The 23,157-nt window shown below is 34.2% G+C and overlaps 1 protein-coding gene across 2 annotated transcripts in view; it reads right to left on the bottom strand.

Moving 5' to 3' along the window:
- Positions 1-23,157, bottom strand: part of Zn72D (Zinc-finger protein 72D) — a 107,813-nt gene that overhangs the window by 12,592 nt on the left and 72,064 nt on the right. For both annotated transcript variants that reach the window (XM_089100543.1, XM_089100593.1), the window contains exons 10-14: positions 19,391-19,529; positions 12,145-12,269; positions 10,960-11,055; positions 4,152-4,263; positions 3,377-3,474 (exon numbers count right to left, since the gene is read on the bottom strand). In XM_089100543.1, the coding sequence (XP_088956669.1) occupies positions 3,377-3,474; positions 4,152-4,263; positions 10,960-11,055; positions 12,145-12,269; positions 19,391-19,529 (570 nt within the window). The remainder of the gene's footprint in view (positions 1-3,376; positions 3,475-4,151; positions 4,264-10,959; positions 11,056-12,144; positions 12,270-19,390; positions 19,530-23,157) is intronic.

Below are 23,157 nucleotides of genomic sequence, written 5' to 3'. Positions count from 1 at the left end.
GTGCTCGAAAAGAGACAAGGGATACTCCTTATAACCCAGTTATATCCAAGTAATATCCCCTTATAACCCAGACATTAGCTAGCAAGAAAGGGAAAATATAATTTCATATTCTACTCAAAGCTCTTCTAAATCTAATAATACTAATTCAAGATAAAAATTTATTATCATTTTTCGATCAAAGATTATCCTCTACCAGGAAGTTTTTTGGTTTTAATAAGCATATAAAAATAAATAAATAAATAAAATGAAAGCTTAAACGGGCAATTGATAATCATGTACAGCGTTGTTCCAGCGAAATTTCTCTATTAAACTTCTTTAAAGTTTCCACAATCTTTATCATTTCCAATTAAATTACAACTTGCATCGCAAATCCATTGTCTTTAAGAGTTTTCACCCTCCAACTATACCCGTTACTTCAACTTCTAGTAGTCGGACTCTAGCCTTTTAATAATAGTTTGTAGTTCTACGAAATTAAGTCTTATCTACGCTCAGGAAACAGAAGGTGAATGGCTTGAATGCACGTAGGGAAAATTTCATGAGTCAAATAACAAACTTGCACACAATTTTTCGATAGGAAAATTAATTACACAAAAATTAGATAGGAAAAAAATCCTGGATACGGCCCTGTTCGCAACATTAAGTTTCAAACCGATTTTGTATCCTGAACCCTCAAAACCTCCAAAAGTTCACTCATTTCACTAAAATGTTTACATAAGACATTTGAGTCGTTAGTGTACACGGCGACAGCAGGGGGGGGGGGGGTTATTACCCCCCTGAAAAGTTTGGACTATAAAGTAATTATAAGTAAACAAAAGGAAAGAGAGCAGAGAAGGGACAAACCATGGAAAAAATGCGTGCTGCCCCATTGTTGACTGCCTGCCAATAGATTTTGACCATTAATAAGGAAAACAGAAGTTCTAATTTGTGAGTGAGTGACCCCTTTCGAGTTTTCCACAAACATTTTTCCTGTAGGATTTGGTTGGAGCAACAAAAAGTGTGTAGTTTAGCAACTTTGGCTTTAATTTTCCTACGCATGACTCCAGCCATATTTAGTGCAACAATATATTTGGTTCAACCTGTTGTAGCACAGTGGATTAATGCTCTGCTTGCCAATCCGGAGCACCAGATTCGATCCCCGCCGCAGAAGGGCTGGACGACAAGCTTGCTACTTGTCCCTGTAAAAACACCCAGCAACTGAAACGCGAACTCAACGCCCTATGCGCCAGCGATGGCTCAGGAGGATCTTTATCCAATATTTGCAAGCTATCTTTGGTATAATTTTTGGTGCAAACTCCTCATTTTCAATAATCCAAAGATTTGTGATAGAAAAAATTTTTAGCAGTAGATTACGGTTTCAAAAAAGAAAGACAAGCAGTTTCCTACTTCATATAGACAAGTAGTGGGTTGAATAAATGACAGTGCTTCAAAATATATCGATTGCGTTGGATAATTTTCAAAGTAGATGTTCATTATGAAGAATAATTTTTTTTAACTTTTTTATTTTTTGCCTTATGGTCATACTATCTGTGGTGTCTTATTCTCTTTTTGGTCTTAAAGTCACTGAAAAACATTGGGCTTATGATCGGTAATAAACGTCCCTTTTTCAAGAGTGCCTGACAATCTTTCAACTTTCGAACCAAAACCCCTATAAAATATGGCACATTTGCTCCCTTTTTGCCTTAGTCACTGAAAAACATTGGGCTTATGAGCTGTAATAAACGCCCCCTTTTCAGGAGTGCCTGACAATCATTCAACTTTCGAACCAAACCCCTATAAAATATGGCATATTTGAATTTGAAACGAAAAAAAGCGTTTTTATCACTTTTAAATTTTTCAATAATATTTTCAGAACAATATTTAAAAAGCTTCTGAGAATCAGTAAAATACCAGATCTACCTAGGATAATACCACATATTTAAAACGTTATGTTTTATAGGCATATTATTAATTGAAATACAGATATATTTTATAGAGTACATTAATTGGAACACCCTAGAAACAAACATTCTGTTAGTAACAGACTCCAAGATAAAAAAAGTTCCCCTTTACTTGCAGATTTAAAGTGATTAATTCATTTTAAACGCAAAAACGGTGTCTGTTCGTATGCCCCTCCTCGGAAATGCGATCCCCTATACCAAAGCCGTATCCAGGGGGGAGGGGCGTCGAACCCTCCCCCCCCCCCACAAAATGTTTGTCCGACTCGTAAAAACTTAACAAAAATGAATATATAACAGATTTTTCACGCGTTTTTTTATGTTGTTATACCCACCTCCCAGGAAAAAAATCCTTTTGTAACATTGGGCAGCCACTTTGAAAAGATTTTTGGGGTTTTGTCTTCATTGACCTAAAAAGACGATGGTATATGGAAGTATTTATAACGAGCAGATTTTGTTAAAATCTTTTAAGAAATTGATAGAATGTTTCAACAAGGCTTGGCTTGGATTGTTTAATTTCGGATCATACTCGATTTGACTGGTACAAGTAACCCTTTGAAACAGATTGCTGGGTACTTAACACTTACACTACGGCTAGGAACGGGAAAACAGATAAATTAGCACTAATAAAAAAATGATTATTGCGGCTGAAGCAAAGCATTTAAAAAGGGCCGAGGACACAATCAGTTGGTATATTCACAGACATGACAGGTTTAAATGGGCCTTTCATTGCCAAAACCTGACCTTGGAGGAAAACTGCCAAATATTGATCTTAGGGATGCTAAAACACGCGTAATGAGTCTAAAACGTCATCAGTTTATACAGAGCTTTGTAGATTTTTTCCCCCGAAGCTTTTTCCTATGCCTGATCAATACTCCATTAGGCCTATAAATATACCAGTTGTCCTTCTATGCATTTTAAAAGCAAACTTTAATTCGGACGAAGAACTAATTATTCCTAATCGTCAACTTTGTCTAGTTTATCATTCAATTCCTGGTTTTAAATGCAGTCCTGATGTATTCTACTTTTACTATTATTTATATCCATATATATATATATATATATATATATATATATATATATATATATATATATATATATATATATATATATATATATATATATATATATATATATATATATATATATATATAATTTTTTTTTATTCCCAAACATTATTCTGCATGACTATTCTGCTGAATTTATATTCGGGAGTAATTTTATCATATATATCTATTATATTATATTCTATTTTTATATTATTATATTCTATTTAATTTTTTTTTATTCCCAAACATTATTCTGCATGACTATTCTGCTGAATTTATATTCGGGAGTAATTTTATCATTCCATTGACATTTTCACCAACTTTTTTCATCATATTTTTCAACAACTTATAATCGAAGAAAAAAAAGTATAAAGAAATATAAAAATAAAATACCTGAGCGTAAGCGGTTATATCAAGCCTTTCTTGGTTCGTTAAATTTCCTGCAGCATCCGTTGGCTCTTTCTCGCATGGGTCAAGTAGACCTGGACCGCCTAGAAAGAATAAGAGAAATATTATAACATTTGAATCCACACACGAAATTCCATAACTTGTGTTTCCAATCTATTCAAAATATTATATAATCGAGAAGTGTCAGATGATTGGCCAATATAATAGGTAAGTGTCCGTCCATAACTCTAACCAATCAGTAATCTTTGGTATTTTACAAAGGCTATGTGCAACCAAGCGAGTACTTCTCGCGATACAAAACAGCCAGTAGGTGTAATTAAGATGGTGAAAATTTTTTTCCCTAGTTTTGGAAATCCTACCTTGTTTGAGTAGACTTTCATGAGAAGTGCCGTTTTTTGGGAGTGAGGAAGGTGGGGAGGGGGGGGGGGTAAAGGAACTTCAAAAATGTTTGCTGGGAAGAAGGGGACAAAACATTTCCTCAATCCTCGCAAATGAGTATACATTGTTTTTTTTTCGCCTCTCTTCCGACAAGCTTTACGGCTGCTTATAATAATAATAACAATAAAAAAAAAGGCAAATTAAAAATTATATTTGAAAACGAATAAGGATTTCTAGTAAAAGAACCCCACTAGAATACAGGAATAATTTTTCACAAAAAAAGAAGAAAGAAATTCTTTTAGAGAAAAATCGTGATGAGATAGGGTAGAGAAAGAAAATCAGAAAAATAACGAAAAAAGATAAATGTCTGAAAAATCCTTACCTTCGAGAAGAAATCCAGATGCAATAGCCTCTAGTATTCTTCTAAGAGCCGCACCGGGACTAAGAGGGGCGCCAGCGCTAAACAAAACCTTTTCAGCAATCAATTCCAGAGCCTAAACAAAAACAAATAAAATAAATAGCCTTACACTACCTCCTGCGAGAAATAAAATGGACTATGGAGTGCGTAAAGAAATTAATACTCAAAAAATTAACAGAGATCTACAAACCATATGAAACTATTAGTCATTTAGAAACAAAATTAAATGCGAATACGAAATAATAAAAGGATTGCAAGTCCCCTATCAAAATATCTTTTCTAAAAGGATCGGGAGAGGAGGGGGCGAACCATCTACCTTCATAATTGAAAAGTTAATAACTCCAAATATTGGTTGAGATAAAATTTATTCAAAATAAAATTATTTTTGCCTTTATCAGGCCTGTATAATCTTCAATAGGTTCCTACGCTTGCCTGGTATTATTTTGTACGAAACAGTTACCTTATATAATTTAAGTTGGTAATTGAAGATAGCAGTGAAACAGAATAGAAAAAATAAGACCAAGTAAAGTTATTTTGCGTAAGGAGGCAATATAACCCAATACAGGTTATCGAATTTCTCTGATATCACTTTGTACAAAATATTCACCTATATACTTGAAAAGTACCTGAAGCTCCCAGTGCGACATTACAAAAAATGTACCCAAAGCGAGTATTTCTCATTTTACAATCAGTCCGTAGATTTCCAATACTCCCATGAGTATTATATATATATATATATATATATATATATATATATATATATATATATATATATATATATATATATATATATATACGTCATTGATCTTTATAGGACGTCACCTTCTCTCTAAAGAGTTCCAGAAACGCGGTTGAAGAACACATTGCACGTCCTTTAAATTATGGGATCTCTCATGACCTAATAGATCTTTTGGAAGGAATATTGCGAAAAAAAACAACTATACCGATGGTTACATGAAAATCCGAGAAATGGAGGATGATGTAAATCGACCTGCCGATTCACAATTAGAAATCATGTCTTCCAGTGGTCTCGATTAGAAGACAAGCGATAATGAGAATCAATATATAAAAGCCCGCCGCGTAGCCATATTGGGGACCAGCAGCGAAGCCGCCGGTCTACCGGTACTTTATCTTTATACTAGCAATAATTCCGTGGAAGGTCGCTGCATTACACTAACTGAAGCATGATTGCGGTTACTTGACCGCGAAATCCAAAGAGTCATATCGTTAAAGCTTTGAATATTCATTTATATGGCCAATACCGTATGCAAGATAATGATATTCGACATAACAAGGCGTTGAAGCAAATGCAAACAAACCAGAATTATTACTACTATTGGCAAATCCCCAACCATTTTAAATGGGATCAAAACGAGTATATTCGAGCCCCGAATCCGTCGGTTGCGTGTCACTGATAGAATACACAACGTATATTATATGGCTCAACCAGCATGCTTCCATTTGCTATTGCTTCTCTATCATATGAAGGATGCCAACAAGTATTGAAGATCTCCGTGGTGTGAATGACATTCGGTAGGCTACACACAAACAAGCTCGCATAGCTCATGGCCTCGGGTGGAAGATTAACCGTGGTTAGATGGTCTACAAGAATCCGTACTGTCAAAAATGTCTTGCAGTGAAAATATTCTTCGTTTAGTTCCTTGTTTTTGGATGTCCCGCAGATCAAAAGTCCCTGGCTAAAATTCTAAAATCAGTTGGCTAAAGATGTTATTCTGCAAGCACGACGACATACTAAATCCCAGGATCCTGCAATCAAACGTACTTCATTGTATTCAAGGTAAATACGATAGCAACGGAATATAGAAATTTTTGTTTCCCTGTGGAATGGTATGCACGACATTAATATTTACCAAGGACGTTCTAAATTCTGATGAGTCAGCTACTGCTGGAGAACGCATGTATCAAATTGTGCATGGGAAATAAAACAAACTATGGACAGTATTTTAAGTGCAGCCAATTTTTCAAACAATACTGAAAGAATTTTTTTTTTAATAGATGGACCAGGCAATACCGGTAAACCTTCGTGTATGAAACCTTGTATCATTTACTTTGTGGTAAAAAAGTGAAATGTGTACGTTTAGCTGAATCACATTAACTATTGCCTGTTGGATAAACAACACACGAGACATTTAACCTGAAACTTCCGCTTTTATCGGACAACTTTCCAGAATTAAACGTTGTTCAGTAAAAGCTATAGAACTAGCTAAATTGATGGTTTCCTAATGAATGAGGCACCAAAGTTACCAAAGTAAGGTTTACAAAACATGGATTAGCTATTACAGTCTATTGCAAATCCGAACTTGCCGTTTGGAGAAAATTTTTTCGCTGGTGGTGATTTCCCTCAGTGCTTACCAGTTCAACTCCAAAGCAGCCGTAGTGAAACACTTTCATTTGTCGTAAAAAAGGCATCTCTGGAAGTGTTTCAGAATTATTTTTGGAATAAAAAAATATGCGTGTCGATCCTGAGCAGGAAGCATTCGCAAAGGAAAGATCCTGAGGATGGGGAATGGAAATTGTCCAAAAAATGAATTAACGAAATGAAACTACCTGAGGATATAATTTGCAGTGGTAATCTAATTGAAAAAGTATTTAGAAATCACCTTGCAAACCAAAATTACGTTGGAATGAAGGAACATGTTATTTTAATACGGCTCAAAATAAGTATAATTGATGCTAAGATTGTCGATCGTCTCCCAGAAGAATACAAATCCAATCAAAGTTAAATCCTGCCAAAATCTCTATCCTTCTATCAATATCTCTGTATTATTGGAAAGAACCCTCCTAAAAGGATTTAAATCAAATTTTAATAGTTTACATTTGATATAAATAACGAACACGAAATAGGATTTGAATTAAATATGCCAATACGCAATTTAGATATTTCAGAGGGTATGTGCAATGGAACACGCCTGGCTGTTATTGAATTACATGCAACAGCGTAATTAAAGTAAACGAGGTATGCTCAACTCCAGTAAAGGTCAACTTTGATGTACAGTACAACGAAACCAATTTCCACTTCGACCACCGTCTGCGATGACTATACATAAATCACAAGGGCAACCTTTCGAATTTGCTGGCGTCGACCTTCGTACACCTGTCAATAATTACGGCTGGTTGAACGTCATTTTCCTGTGTTAAACGACAAATTAGCTTGGAAGTTCCTACAACCACATGAAAATGAACATCAGACGTATAACGTTGTGTCGAAGGAAGCTTTCAATAATCCCTACAAAACTCCCATAAAGCATTAATAGTGATAGCGACGACGGTTACCTAAATGACACTATAATTTTATAACTCCAAAAGCTTGTAGAAAAACAACAACAAAAAAAAAAAAAAAAAAAAAAAAACAGCCATATTTTTAATGGGAATTAGCATGATGATATATAATCGGGAATATAATTAGAATTGCCCTTTCCTCATTGGCAAAAACTAACCTAATGTGGCATTAGGATACTTGAAAGCCTATACCATGAAAGGGGCAAATACACTCAATACTCCTGAATTTATTCTACCGTAAAAAAAATCATTAAACAGAATTAATTAGACAAGCGAAGGTGCTGTATCAACAAATAATTTTTGCAATAAATTTCGTTCCCAGACGAGGTAAAAGAAGAGGTAAAGAACACGGCATTGGACTTGCCAGCCATCCCGTGCTTTCACAAACCCTTCCAGTTTACCTTCCCCAGACTTCTCCAGGTACCCATTTAGAGCTGGGTCGACTCTGGCTGAGCTCAAAGTCACGCCCGTTCCAAACAAAGTCACCAGTGATACCAGGACTCGAGTCTCCATCTCCATAGACGAATGATTTCAAGTCTAGCTTTCCAACCACTCAGCTAGGATGGCAACCTCAGCAACGAGGCAAGGGAAACCAGAAAATTTTAAACAATCTTTATTTCGGTAAGTACAGAACAATCTCGTTAGCCCTTTTTTATGTTTTTTATAGCCCTTTTAATGTTAACCGTTCTGAATATATGTGGGCTGAATTTGTTGTAGTCTGTTGTAGTACCATATTAGATAGAAGAAAGTTCCACAATTCAGTCTGTTAATTTGATCGCTTTATCATTTGGTCAACCATTGCCACTTGAAATTCAATGATTCCTTTCAGCATAATTAGAATCAAGATATTAAAAGGGTCAGAAATACGGATTTACCGTTATATCGCTTAGTCCATTTTCGTCAATTGTTCTTTTTTCAGAGAGCCTTGAACGATTAGCCCCTTTGTATATTTAAGATCTAAATTGCGATAGCGTTCGAATGACAACGTATTGGAGAAAACGCTAAGAGACATGAGCATATTCAGTGGCTCATTTATTCCCGGACTTTTCGAGGTCAGCGCTAACTCGACATGTAACGGGTAATTTCCGAAGAGATTTCGTACACGACCTATGCGCCATTCCTGGCTCTGAAGGAGGTTTAACGTCTTGAAGTACAACTTTTTTCGTTGGAATTAAGTGGTGAATAATGTTAAGGTTGTAGTCCAATTTTATGGTGGAAACACTGGAATTAACCGATGTGTGTTGAGTGTGGCACAACAATGCAGCATTTTTTAATGCATTAGTTACTGTTCACGACTCACAAACTTCAAAAAAAGAAAAAGATAATTAGATAAGTTACACTTAGCCATCCAAATTCTATTTTAATAATTTAGATCTAAACCAATACCTCACCCCCTCAACCCAAACAACCAACTGCACAGATGATTAGAGTACTAGACAGAAGTATGTTAAGCAAATTGTAGTAAGCAAAAAGCACCGTCACAATCGATGCTGTTCGTGAAGATGGCGCAAATCAGCTTCACCCGAGTTCCTTGGAAACAAGACGACACAAGCTTACCATGCACTTCGCACTGAAATTCCTCTAGACCAATTTTCCCAATTTTTACATGTTTTAAATCCTTTATGTTTCCCGGCTCCTCTCTATTGATGCCCCAGAGAGGGCATCAATTGGTACTTCTAATTTAGAGCTGCTGAATGTTAAATACCAATTCGGTCATTTGACGTTGATTAGCGGATTCCCTAGTACTCACAAGAACGTGTACGTCATGGGTTTTTTCTCTGTTACGTCTGTCGCAACGACAGGCTCTGATATTTGCTTATTTTACAATGTAACTTGCTACAAATAAAATGAATTTAGTTTTAACCATGAGAACTGGTTTGTAATTCAACAGGTCTTTTAATTTTGGTCACTACAGGCCAGGTTCTGTCTTTACTTGGTTGCAGCTATATCACGATCTGTCTTTTCTACTAACGAATTCAAGAAGAAGAAGACAAAAAATCAGAATTGATTTAGGTGCCTCTTTCCGTCACATTCTTCCTCCCTACCGATGCAAAATGGAAACTAAAGACCACACTAGACTTAACTGGAAAGATTTTCAGTAGGCCATTACTTCAAGAGAAATTGACTTCAGTAACAGAAAAACATTCTACTTCATTTGTGTATCACTTTATATCTTAGGGTGTTGACCCTTAAGCAGTACTTGCATTTTTTTTTTATTTTCAGTGTTGCTGTTTATTGGAGCTCGTGCATTATTTAATTATGTTTTTCCAATATTGGCAAGATGATCTTAGCTTAAAGCTGTTAGACATTCATTTTTAATCTATCTATAGCAAAATTCTTCAATATTTTCGAGTAGTATTCTAAAAAGAACCTGTAGCCTATTGCTAAAACTAAAGAAGGATATCGTAAGAAATATGGTTCAACAGCCAGTTGCAATCACAAGGAGAAGCAACAATCAGTTCTTTTAGAAGCGCCTCATTCAACTGTAGTTATTCTAACTACAGCGCTGTCAGCCAGTTCCATCTACGCTGGCGACCCTGCTGAGCAAGAGCGTTAAGTCAAGTATTCTATTTCCACGATTTGCTCATGGAGTAGCAATTGAATATACCGGTTTGACTTTTCTTTATTTTTTTAATCTTTGACTTCTTTCTTTTTTTAAAGTTGTTCGGGATTTAGATTCTTCCTTTGTCAACCCGAGGACGCCTTGTTGGATACAGGCAAAATGTTTTTGTGATTCGCCTTCTTCTTTGTCCAACTGGCCATAGACCCACAGTCTTACAAATTTTTCTTCTTTGGTTTCGTCATGGTGGGCCATTTCGGCTTTAGTTCTTTTACTTGTCTAGTTATCCAAAAAAGGATACTAAAAGTTCATTTTCAATAGTGCAAAATCAGGAAACTTTTTTTTTATTTCAAAGACGAATTTCCCAGTCAGGGAAGCGAATCTTTCAGCTCAAAACCAAAGCGGACGTAAACCAAAGATTCGCTCACAGGAAGACATTCGTAAGGCGATGTAAAACCCAGAACATAATAATCTCTAAACCTATCAAAATAGTAAATCCTACAAACAACTTCCTCCATGTAAGTATGCATCTACTGCAATACTTCTTTTAACACGCAAAATCTATCTATCAGGAGGGATGGGATCACATTACGCGTCTCTTCAATATTAATTTCTTCTGGTGAAAGACAGTGAGGGATCAGTGGGGACTTAAACAGCAAATTATACAGTTCCCGGTAAAAGTTTCCAAGTTCTTTTAGGGGGTGGGGGCTCTTCTGACAAATACAACTCCCCCTCATGAGGTGAAACTTCTTTAAATGCAAAAGCAAAATTAGATTTCGACCAGAGCCCAGCTTTAGTTCCAGATTCTAAATAAGCAAAACCTCAAACACTGTATATACATACATACATACATACATACATAAAAAAAAAAAAAAAAAAAAAAAAAAAAAAAAAAAAAAAAAAAAAACATACCCAGTGCTTCAAGGGACGAAGAGCAGGGATGCGCATCGACATGTCTCTAAGAACTCTCAGGACCAAAACGCAGCAGGGCAGACCAACAGCTCTAGCCTAAAACCAGTAAACTGATCAAAAGACATAGGTAAGTGAAAAAAAAAAAAAAAAAAAAAGAATGACATGATAAGAACACAAAGCTACGGCACTCCGTATAATCTTGTGGTCGTACCACGCCACTAACATGGCGTTCTTCGAGGGTGACACAACTAAAAAGCTCCGAAAAACAACTTTAACATTGTATCACAAATAACAGTGATCCAATATAGAAAGAGAATAACAAAAAAGAGAAGCAGAAAGCAAATAAATAAATCTTATTTGACGGAGCTTCGAAAATAATGACGTCACCCTCAAAAATAATGACGTACAAAATTTCGGTACCAAGAAATACGCAGTTAAAATTTGTTAAAAGAGTGAACAAAAAATGAGGGTAGGACAATATGCTTTTAAAATTTTTTAAAAGAGAAAAGTTTTTCTTTCGTCTCATAGTACCTGACCATTTAATTTCACTCATCCGATAAGCACTGCCAGCCTTACATACGATTTCAAAAGAGGCAAGCTATTCATATAGCTAATAGGATACCATTTTCAAAAAGGAATCAAAGCAAATTTGAAAATTGAAAAAATGGTTATTTTAAAAAAAATCACGAGAATTGGAGTCAAAAAGCTCATTTATTGAGTTATTACTTATCAGAAGCAAAAAATCGAACAAGATCGACTTCATACCTCAAACCGACAGAATTTGGAGGTAATAACCTCATTCTGTGTATAAGCTGCCAATGATCTACATTACAATAAGAAATCAGACCGAAATGACACAAATATTTCGTCTCACAGTTAACAACATTACGCAAAAATGTTACCAAGAAGCTGCTATAAGGCTAGGGCAGACTAAACAGAAACCCCATATATGGTTGTATTTATGATTAGAAAAAGCTCTCTAAAACCACACAGGAGCAGTGCTTATGTGATGATCATGTGTTTTGGCTTGATCTACAAAACCCCTAGTACGACCACTTTCGAAGCCCCCCGAATCCAAAAATTAATATTATCTAACCTAGGATTAGCTTAGTACCGAACATTTATACGACATGTGAGTTCAAATAGCTTAGATAGGAACTAGGTCTAAAGTCCGTAGGGTCGCACCTGAAACCATTTAGTATGACGAAGCGAAGCCAATGCTTCCAAACAGGATTGGCGATCAAGTGCGCCCTTGACGTTCACAGCTGGCGTCTTAGCTTGGCTCGCATTATTAGTTCCTTCTTTTTCAGCTGGAATTGAGAGATGAGGCATTAGTGTCTGTGATATTAAAGCTGCTAAGTCTATAGATCAACTCCAGGGGAATTCATATGCGTAGTTTGCCATTACGAATTTCACTCTGCGCTCCCGTACTACAGATCAAAATTATTCCTAGAAATAAGGACTTTTTGTACTAGCAGAGATAGGCGAACTGATTCAGAGAAATATTTCGGCTATATAACCAATAGCCGTAATTAGCAAAAATAACTAATTAAAACCCATTAAAATAACCCATATTTAAAAATTATTCGACTAAAAATGAGAACAAAATTAAGACTCAAAACCACCACCCTAAAGGAAGTTCACAGAAGTTTAATAAGAATTAACGAACATTTAATGAGACGTATTACAACCACCCTAGCGGAAGTTGACCTAAATTCCTTGGGATTTGATGACATTAAGGCTCTTTTATTTTTGTCTGGAATCACGAGTATTTTCTGTGAGTTTTATTTAGTTATTTCCTTTTTCCATAAGGATGGCTATCGGTTACATATCTGAAATATTCAACCAAATTAATTTGCATATCCCTGTCAGCAAAAAAGACCCACATTCCTTGGCTGTATTTAGCTCAGACAGAAAATATCCTATGTTGTGCGACTAATTCATTGTTTAAACACGCCATTGAATTCAGCATATCAGAGGATCATACTGTAGGGGTTTCAAGCTCCTATCTAGAACAAAGTGGAAAATTGTATTTTTTTTTATTTATTTGGAATTTTATTTTTTATTTATACGTGTTTTTTTTTCAGGGGTGATCATACGAACCAATGATCCTAGAAGATTCGAAGAGGGGTCATTTGAATGGATATCAAAAGTTTCAGTGCCCATTTGTGATGAAGAAAGATTGGAGGGCAGCTAGCCCGCCTCCCATGCCCCTATTTTCCCAAAGACATGTGATCAAAATTTTGAGATAACCATATGATTCGGCATGGTTGTAATGTCCAATAATTACGCCTTTGGGAATGACAAGGCCCTCCATAGTCCCCGAGAAAGAACTGTAAGTTACACAATTTGCCTACTGTTCACAGTGGGCAAAATCACAAATACATATAGTATTTGTTATTGGAAAATGTATGTTTATTTATTTTTTTTTTTGGGGGGGGGGGGGAGGTTTTTCAGGGAGAACTTTCTACAGGGAGAAAATTTTCCGAGAAGATTTACACGGAGGGGATTCATGACATAATTTGGAAAACGGTCAGAAATTAAATACATAAAAAGAACTTTCAACCGAAAGTAAGGAGCGACATTAAAACTTAAAACGATCAGAAAGTATTCTTCATATGAAGGGGACTACCCCCTCCTCAATCCCTCAGTCTTTTCGCTGAAGTTGGACTTTTTGTCACACTCCTTGAAGAAAGCCTACTCAAACACAATTGAATTTGCCTGAGAAGTATTTTTATCTTATTGAAAAAAAAGAAGAGGGATTAACATTACAATAGAACGACAAGACATTCCCAATTGGAAAGAATTGAGATTATAAACAGACCATAAAACCTCTGGGACTTATTTCCGATCACCCATGTGTCAACGTCAGGCTGACTAAAATGGTAGAAAACCAGAAGTTTGGAATTTAGCGTTTTGAACAAACCGATTCAACAGTAAACATATGCAGCATTAGGTATTATAAGTTTTTGCTTAGATCTTTGGCACTTACACGTGCAAATATCTATAAATACAGAATATAAGCATGAAAGATTAATAAGGACAGATACCCTCCGTTGTTTCAGAAAAATAAATAAATCAAAAATGAAATTAAAGAATAATAAAAGATCAACAACAGAAAATGAAACTAAAGACAGTCTTATAAATTTCAATACCCATATATATATATATATATATATGCTATCTTTTATTTAAGTTCACCAATCTGTTATCATCAAGCTGCTTAACACTGGCGCGAAATGGGGTGAAAGGCTATAAAACCTCTGGGATTCATTTCCGTTCCCCGATAGGTCACCCTCAGGCTCTTAACAAGGCGCAAAATAGGGCAAAAGACCACAAAACCTCTGGGATTTATTTCCGATCACCCATGTGTCAACGTCAGGCTGACTAAAATGGTAGAAAACCAGAAGTTTGGAATTTAGCGTTTTGAACAAACCGATTCAACAGTAAACATATGCAGCATTAGGTATTATAAGTTTCCAGGACGACTATTGAGTAGGGAAAAATTATTTTGTTTACGTTTTGGTACTTTTTGCTTAGATCTTTGGCACTTACACGTGCAAATATCTATAAATACAGAATATAAGCATGAAAGATTAATAAGGACAGATACCCTCCGTTGTTTCAGAAAAATAAATAAATCAAAAATGAAATTAAAGAATAATAAAAGATCAACAACAGAAAATGAAACTAAAGACAGTCTTATAAATTTCAATACCCATATATATATATATATATATATATATATATATATATATATATATATATATATGCTATCTTTACAAACGAGCAATAATTGTATATTTATGTATTTTTCCTCGAAAACAGCTCCATATTTTTTCGGGAAAATTGGTATCTTGGGATATTCTCGCATAAAAAAACGATTTAGATAAGTCAGAAGTCTGAGAAAATTCATTAAGAGAGTTAATTTTGGTTGTTGCAAATAACGTCATGTACTATGTTAGTACATCATATAAGCATTTTCTTATATGACATAAATAAGATTGTTGAGTTTCCAACGCATCAGTTATTTATATAATATAATGTCTTGGAAAGGCCTAAAAAACGAAAATTTGCACCATCAATTGCGACAACACCTTTACAGGTAGCTAAAGCAAAGGCCATGGCTAAATTGTCTGAAGTAATCAATGAAGAGCAAAAAGACACGCGGTTAGAAGACATGCGAGCGAGTAAAAAACGAAGAGCCAAGACACACGCGGTTGGAAGACATGCAATACAGAGCATGTGAGCGAGTCAATGAAAAACCTGGACATTGAGAATCAAAACGTGTCAAAATTGAAAACAATAGCGATGATGATTGGATTTGGGATTTTGACATGGTTAAGGTCATCAATGCCTACCATACCTTTGTAAAAAAAAAAAAAAAAAAAAAAAAAAAAAAAGTTCGGCGATATGTATTTCATATTGACGAGACAACCCAGGTAAAACGAACCAAACAAATTGAAAATGATAGCAATGATTATTTGGTTTTGGATTTGACATGGATAAGGTCATCAATGCCTACCATAACTTTTAATCAAAAACCTGGACTAGATAAATCGTTGAAAGAAAAATAAGTTTTTGTCCCACTACATGAATAATTAAAAGATACAAAGGTTCGGCGGTATGTCTTTCATAATGACAAAAGACAAGCTGAGGCAAAAGTTAAAGGTGTGATAAAAAAAAGTAATTTTACAAAGGCACTACTAATTTAAGGTCTATTTGGACGTCATGACACCAAGAAAAGGCTCAAATTGTCAGCGTTTAGAAGAGAAGCGACAATGAAAATCCATAAATAGAAGCCTGCAACGTGCCGAGTGCCAGGGCAGTATATATATATATATATATATATATATATATATATATATATATATATATATATATATATATATATATATATATATATATATATATATATATATATATATATATATATACATATGTTACCGTGAATGTTCGATATTCGTGAATGTAGGCATTCACCGATGAATGTCAGAAATACCGTTGTTTCTCATTGAATTTAATCAGCGTTACCAGTCAACTTTTTCAATTTAATGGAAGGTTTGATGATGACAGGTTTGGTTAGGTTAGATTAGGTTTTGTTTTTAATCCATTTCTGAGATTTAAAACCTAATTTAGCCTAACCTAACATAATCAAACCTAATCTAACGTTCACTGGTGAATGTTGACATTAACCTGATTTCGGACATTCACGGTAACATACAGCCGTCCTGGCTAAGTGGACGTGCGCTGGGTTGAGAATTCTTTGTCCAAAGGGCACGGGTTCGATCCCTGGCATGGCCAGTTATTTGGTTTGGAACGCGGATCAGTGGCGTGACTCTGTAAGCTTAGCCAGAGTCGACCTAGCTTTAAATGGGTACCTGGAAAAATCTTGGGAAGGTAAGCAGGAAGGGTGTGCGAAAGTACAGGAGGGCTCACCCCCAGCCCCCCATTGTACTTCCTGGCTGAAGGACCACGAAACGAAGACCAGCACCGCCGGTTTGGACCTTAAGGGTCTAGTTCCGTCATACTTACTTACTTACATACATAATAATATTTATCATTTATTTATGTATATGTTATTACTATATTTATTTGTAATTTTTAAAATTAATTTTTTATTATACATTCTATTATGTTATTATTAATGTTACTGGTATTACAAAAACTGTGTTCTTCAGGGAGTTCATTAAATTTAAAGCATTTCCTTTCAAAGTGGGTCCAACTAAGAAAATTATACAGTGGGATGTAATTTGGGGCACATATTCCTGGAGCCAATAAACAGAATTTTAACCATGAATTAACTAAAGAGTCAAAACCAAAAGAAATGAAAACAAGAGAAGGTTTGAGCAAAGTGGGTTTTATCCTGCTTTTTTGGGTAGTGATTAAAGACCTAGCAGTTGATCCACAGACACTATTGCCTTACAATGGTAAAGGAGAGGACAGCCAACCACACAACTGGGTTGGTTGGCCGTCCCAATTCCAACACCTAAAAAGAAACAAGAAAAATGTTTACACATAACAAAAAACTATCATTATATACATATGTACAAGTTAAAAGATCATTCCAACACAACACAAAAAATTAACAGTTTTGAAAAAAAAAGAGAAAATTTAGGAACATAAGCTATAGACTATGATAGGTTATAGCCATATTATTTATAATTATAAGTAATGCATATATTTAATAATTTGAAAAAGGATTACCCAGAAATTCCATACAATTTACAATTTTTGTAAATTTATAAATTATAAATTTTTATAAACTCTCCCTTTTTCTGAAAAAAAGAGAGAAAATTTGAGAACGAAGGCAAAAAAATGTGCATTTGAAATAAAAATTTCAGAAGACAGGCACCCTTTGGATCAATAATAGGAGTAGTGGCCCCTCCCAACCCGAATTGCAGGCATGACATACTCTGAAATGCTGTCATTACTGAAAGTACTACAGCATACCACAATTACCGTTATAAGATCTTTCACACGAGAGGGAAAAATGAATGTACATAACTCAAATATTATTTAATATTTCTTACACAGGGTATCCATTAGAAAACATAAAGTGATATCTTAGAATCGTTCTGAGAACACTATTTCTAAGGAAGAATAATCGTGCACAATAACGCTTTATATTCAATCCACTTCTACAACTTTTGTTCTGGATATACAGTTCTCCTGTTCTGACTACGGGTGACAAATCATTCTTACAGGGTTAAGAATCAGTTTGAATTATTTAACTCAGCGTATCTCCACTTATCTCGCCAGGTGTGATAAGTTTTAATTAGAATCTGAACATTTCTACTTAAAAATTAGTTCTATTACTTATCAAATTACATTACTTAACTCAATTACATCTTCACTTATGTCACCAGGAATCATAAGTTCTTATTAGTCTCTAAATACTTCTAAATAGAAAAAAGATAAATATAAAATTCTGTGGCTGCTAAACCTCAAAATTATTTACATTTTGAACTTTTAACTTCTCTTAACCTGTGGATTTTAAGACTGTTTTTTAAAATAAACCACGTATAATGGAGAAAATCAAATTGTTCAGGTGACGATAAAAATGATGGTACAATTGTTTAGATAGAAATATCTAATAATTCTATATCACTCGTTCATTTTTTTTTTACGTAGATCAGAGATATACGAGACATTATCAGAGATATACAAGATATTACGAGGTGTAATTAGATTATCAGAGATATTACAAAGTGTTTTTCATTTTGCCATTAAGGTAGAATTTTTGCGTTGTCACCGGACGACGCAGCATGATAAACTGCATCAGACACATATAAAGTCATTTTCGGTAAAAATTGATTATACACGCAGCAGCCACGCAGGTGTACACGCAGCAGCCGCGATAAGTCGGGTTGCATTGAATTTCAATTCTACATTTTACAGAATTTATTTCTTCTTATAAAACATACAAAAATTTCTTGTTTTTAAATTTTTCACTACTTTTTTCTACATTATCCATATCTCAGAATTCTTATTAGAAAAAGATTATGTGACAGATTAATCTCGCAAATTAGATACTTTTGTTAGGGCGGTAGTTTATACTAGAAATGTTACACAAATGTACGGAAAAAACTCCAAATCGAAATGGAGAGGAGGGGGGGGTCACTCAACTCTAACAATTAGCAAAAATAAAAATTATTCAAGTTTTGTCTATTTACTATTTAATCCGGAAATTGTCCGCTTACTGAAATTAGAACATAAAATGCTTTTGCCCTTACCTCCATTTTGTAAAAAAAAAGATGATTTAACATTCATAGTAGACTACAGAGAAAAAGTTACAGCTTGGAAAATACAATGCCAATCGAAGATCCCCCATTGGATTTTGGTACTAATATTAACTTTAAAAAATTTCCTAGTGCAACAGGAATATAAACCTTTAAAAACTAACCATGCGCCTGGATTACGAATGGTGCACCTCAGAAACTGTTGGTGCACCTCAGACTCCAGAAACTAATAAACCTAGATTACGACTGGTGCACCGCAGAAAATATGACACATACAAAGTAGAAGCAATTGATTTTATCATTGATGAATGTATCCAATGTTTTATTCTGTACTTTATTTCTAAACTGATCTAGATGCTTTAATATTATAGATTTGTAGATCGGTATTGTTGGTTTTTGTACGTTGCTGCTTTTGTAGGTTTGTGCACATACAATCCAATTATAACAGATTCTTCTAATTCAACCGTCTCCCCTAAGGCAGAAGAAATATTGGATCGACTGGTTTGCGAGGGAAAAATATCAACACTTCAAAAGGAATTGCATTTTGAAAATAAGAAGGAACTAGGATATCATAGGCAGCGCGATAGCGCTGCCTTTAATCAATAAGCTATTCGAATTCCCAGCCCTACTACTAGAAAGTGGTATAAAATATAAATATCTGAAAGCCAAGTGGGTTGTTTTACACATACCACCTTGTCCCTCACGAAGAACTGGCGAAGTCAAAGTAAGACGAACAGAGACAACGTATTCCGGTGATTCTCTGGTTATAATCAAAGCAGCTGTTCTAGGATCACTTTTAACTGAGTACTTTCCATCGGGATCCACAGCCTAAAAATACACAAGAGAATTATATGAAACGAAAAATTTCATACAGAATTTCCAAATTTCCTTAAATTTCTAGAATCTTTCAGTTATTAAAGAAATTTTTTACATAAGTGGCTTCCGAATACACATGGAAATTTCCATAAATTTTACGGAAATATCAAACTTACTATATAATACATATTGATATTAAAAATAATATAAAATCATTTAAATCTTAAAAATTAAATCAATAGCAATTAGATAAAAAAAATAAGTACTTATAAATATTAAACGAAGATCAAAAACAAACTAATATTTTTTTTAAATAAAAAAAAAAACATATAAAATAATAATAATAATAAAAAGAAATATTAAACAAGAAAATTTCATTCCCTAGCAAAGAATAAACCTTGGTCATAGTAACTGATAAATTTTTCTATGAATAGTGCAAAATACCTCAGTTAAGTTAACCAGGCATGTGGGATAGATTTTGTAGACAGGGAAAACATTCCAAAAAGAGTTCCAAAATAGATAAATTATTTAAGAAATACACAAAATTACAGGATATTATGGGATTTTTTTGTTCTTTTTATATCTACCACGTTTTATTCCTATTGCTAAAATCTAAGTTTCTGAATTAAACCCTTTATTTATATAGCCCTCGAATATCGGCAGTCAGTTTTATCTCATTAGTTAGTCACTCGTGTCAATTTTGTTAAATTAATAGAGACATTCTAACTCATAATGCCTCCAATAATCAGTGGTGTCGAACCACGGAGATTTAGGGGGGGGGGGGTAAAATTTGTCATTTTTTCTATGAAAATATCCAAAAGGGTCATTTGATCCTCCCCTCTTTCCCCCGATCAATGCCACTGCCAATTGTAGGCGTATAATGTTCTCTATGAGTAATCCTACACATCATATTAGTATTATAAATCTAAAATGAACTTGTATAAATAGGGATATTTGGGTGAAATAGTTGCGTAGTGTGAATATTTCTTAAAAAACATAATTGCAACATTTTTCTTTAACTGCCAGAAACCCTTTATTTTTTAACTTTTATTTATTCACTTTAGCTTTGGGCTTCAAATTTTCCAACTGTATAAAGCCCTACAGAAACTTCAATATAAAGTAATTAAAGTTATTTCTAATCTTTCTTAACTCCAGTTTTAAATTAAGTACTCTCCGAATATTTTTTTTAAGGGATGTTATCAAGACATTCCTACTTGTTTGTCAATAATCTGAATTTTAAAATTACAGCAAGGTCAAGCTATGGTTTAAAGAGTTTTAGTCTTAATTAGTCTTTAAATTAATATTTTCAAATCAAAAGGGGGATGGAGGGATGTCTATTGTTGTAAACCGTTTCAAGTTTGTTTTTTGTAAATCATTTCTAGTTTTTTGGCAAGTTGGAGCCAATTTTTCCAATTCAAGTGAAAATAACAGTGAAAAATGATCTGTTTCTGTGGATGCTTGAATTGAATAATGCAGGCCTATCTTAGTATTGACAAGATTTTTGAAGACACTACACTTCATCTAGGGGGGGGGGGGCAATTGCCCCCCTTCCGCCCCATAGCAAATTGCGTCCCTAGTCCAAACGAGCAAAACCGTTCTAAAAATAACCAGTGAAAAGAATTCACCCAATATAACACAAAAATATTAAACATGAAAAATATGCATGATGTCGAACGATAAACATTTTCAGATGAAAAAATGTAATATTAAACAAACTTAAATCATTATTTTATGTTCTTAACATATTTCTCCTCCTTTCCGTTGAAAGTAATACGTAAATTCAGTACATAGTACGTCATACCACCGTTCATACTAATGAGCATTTAGTAAACACTAGTGGCCCAGCAAAAAACGTTCTAGTGGAAATTCTTTGGCTATGTGTTAGAAAACAACTGGCACTTATTCCAGTTTCTAAATATATAGATCCAAGATACCAACAATGAGCATTCAGTCATCACCGTCTTTGTTGAACATCACCCCCTTTTGATGAACTTACGTACAAGGTGGTTGATTATTTTATTATATACTGCGATGTTGTCCCTGGAGGTTTTTTTTCTTCTCACAATACTTTCATGCATGATGCTTATTTTACTTATCGAACAAATTCTTTCTACATGGCGGACATTTCAGTTTTCTTTACAATAGTTGCCTTATTTTCATCTGTTTTTGTTTTATAGTCCCGTTTCCAGTCTATTCACAGAATACACATATACGTGGTCACGGCCAAATTACCACGAGTAGTAGCCTATGAAGTAGTTCACAGTACCAAGAAATTTAATGGAAAAAAGAATTCTTAACCGACTTTCAAATCTTGTTACTCTTTGAATAAGTTTGTAGCAACCAAAATTCTAGGCGGAATTCCTTCAATCAAGCAATTTAATCGGTATGGGGAAAGGATATATCTGAGTTTGAGTTAAGACCATTGAAACAACAGTCTGAGTTCATCATAGCTTAAGAAATGGAAACTATACACATATTTTAAGTAAACAAATTTATTAAAAATTAAAAGTAATGATTAAATAGTTTAAATTAATTTTTAAGTAGTTTAAGCTTAAATTATGTAGTTATATAAAAATTAAAGCAAAAACTAAATAGAAGTAAAAATTTGAAGGGATGTCGGCCTTCAACTCCAATTTGGCATGGTTCTTAGACTAAAAAAAAGGCTTATCATAGCTCGATTGATTAAGTTACAGCCGACATGGCATAACAAAGTTTTTCAGTGGGGAGTGGGGATGCTTAAAATTATTTTACACCTGTTTTCAGGAAGTTTGTTTATTTCAGACACTTCTACAGATTCGTCAGTTCTGTACCCTAACCCCTTTAGAGGCACTCCTACTAGTATCAAAGAGCAAATTTCCATTGCAGTTTATTAACATTAATATTTTTTCAATCCGGCATAAAGGGATGAATCTTCTAACCATCCTAGATTTTTACTAACAATTTTTGAAAACACAGGATTGACCACAGAATTGAGAAAATGGAAATTGTAAAAAAAAAAGAAAAGAAAAAAGCAAGTAAAACTTCAGAGGAAGTACAAGATACATTACAAACTCCCAAAATATGTAAGTCATTTATATATATATATATATATATATATATATATATATATATATATATATATATATATATATATATATATATATATATATATATATTTTAATGTTGGATCGTGCTTCTTTTTTTCAAATATATATTTTCTTTTTTGTGGTGAAATATTTCAAAGTTTACTTTCACATGTGTAATTGGCACATGCCCCCCCCCCCATCCCCAGTTTTTAGTTATCTGACATTAAATTCCTTTTATTATATATTTTACACTCCTGGGGTATACCTTGCCCTCCCACCCCAATTATGAGGCCTAAAACCGCTAATGAATATAACACAAAATACTTATCGGGCAAATTGTGAACTGAAACGCGATGCACAAGGCGGATAAAATATCAACCGCATTCATATTAACCAAATTTGCAGTTGTGCAAGATTTCCCGGTTTTTGTCCCATTTTGTACTCGGCATATGATCTTACATAGTTTCTCCATTTTTGATAAGATTGAATTTTTGGTTACACATGACGTCACTTATTCAGAACTCACCGGGCTAGCAGAGGTGACTTATCCGACAAATAATCCAGACTGTTTAAAG

The sequence above is a fragment of the Artemia sp. Qi Xiang Cuo genome, chromosome 1, assembly GCF_049724085.1.
Source record: "Artemia sp. Qi Xiang Cuo chromosome 1, ASM4972408v1, whole genome shotgun sequence".
Lineage (NCBI taxonomy): Eukaryota > Metazoa > Arthropoda > Branchiopoda > Anostraca > Artemiidae > Artemia > Artemia sp. Qi Xiang Cuo.
Note: the sequence above shows the minus strand (reverse complement) of the source record. Positions and strands in the feature narration are given on the sequence as shown.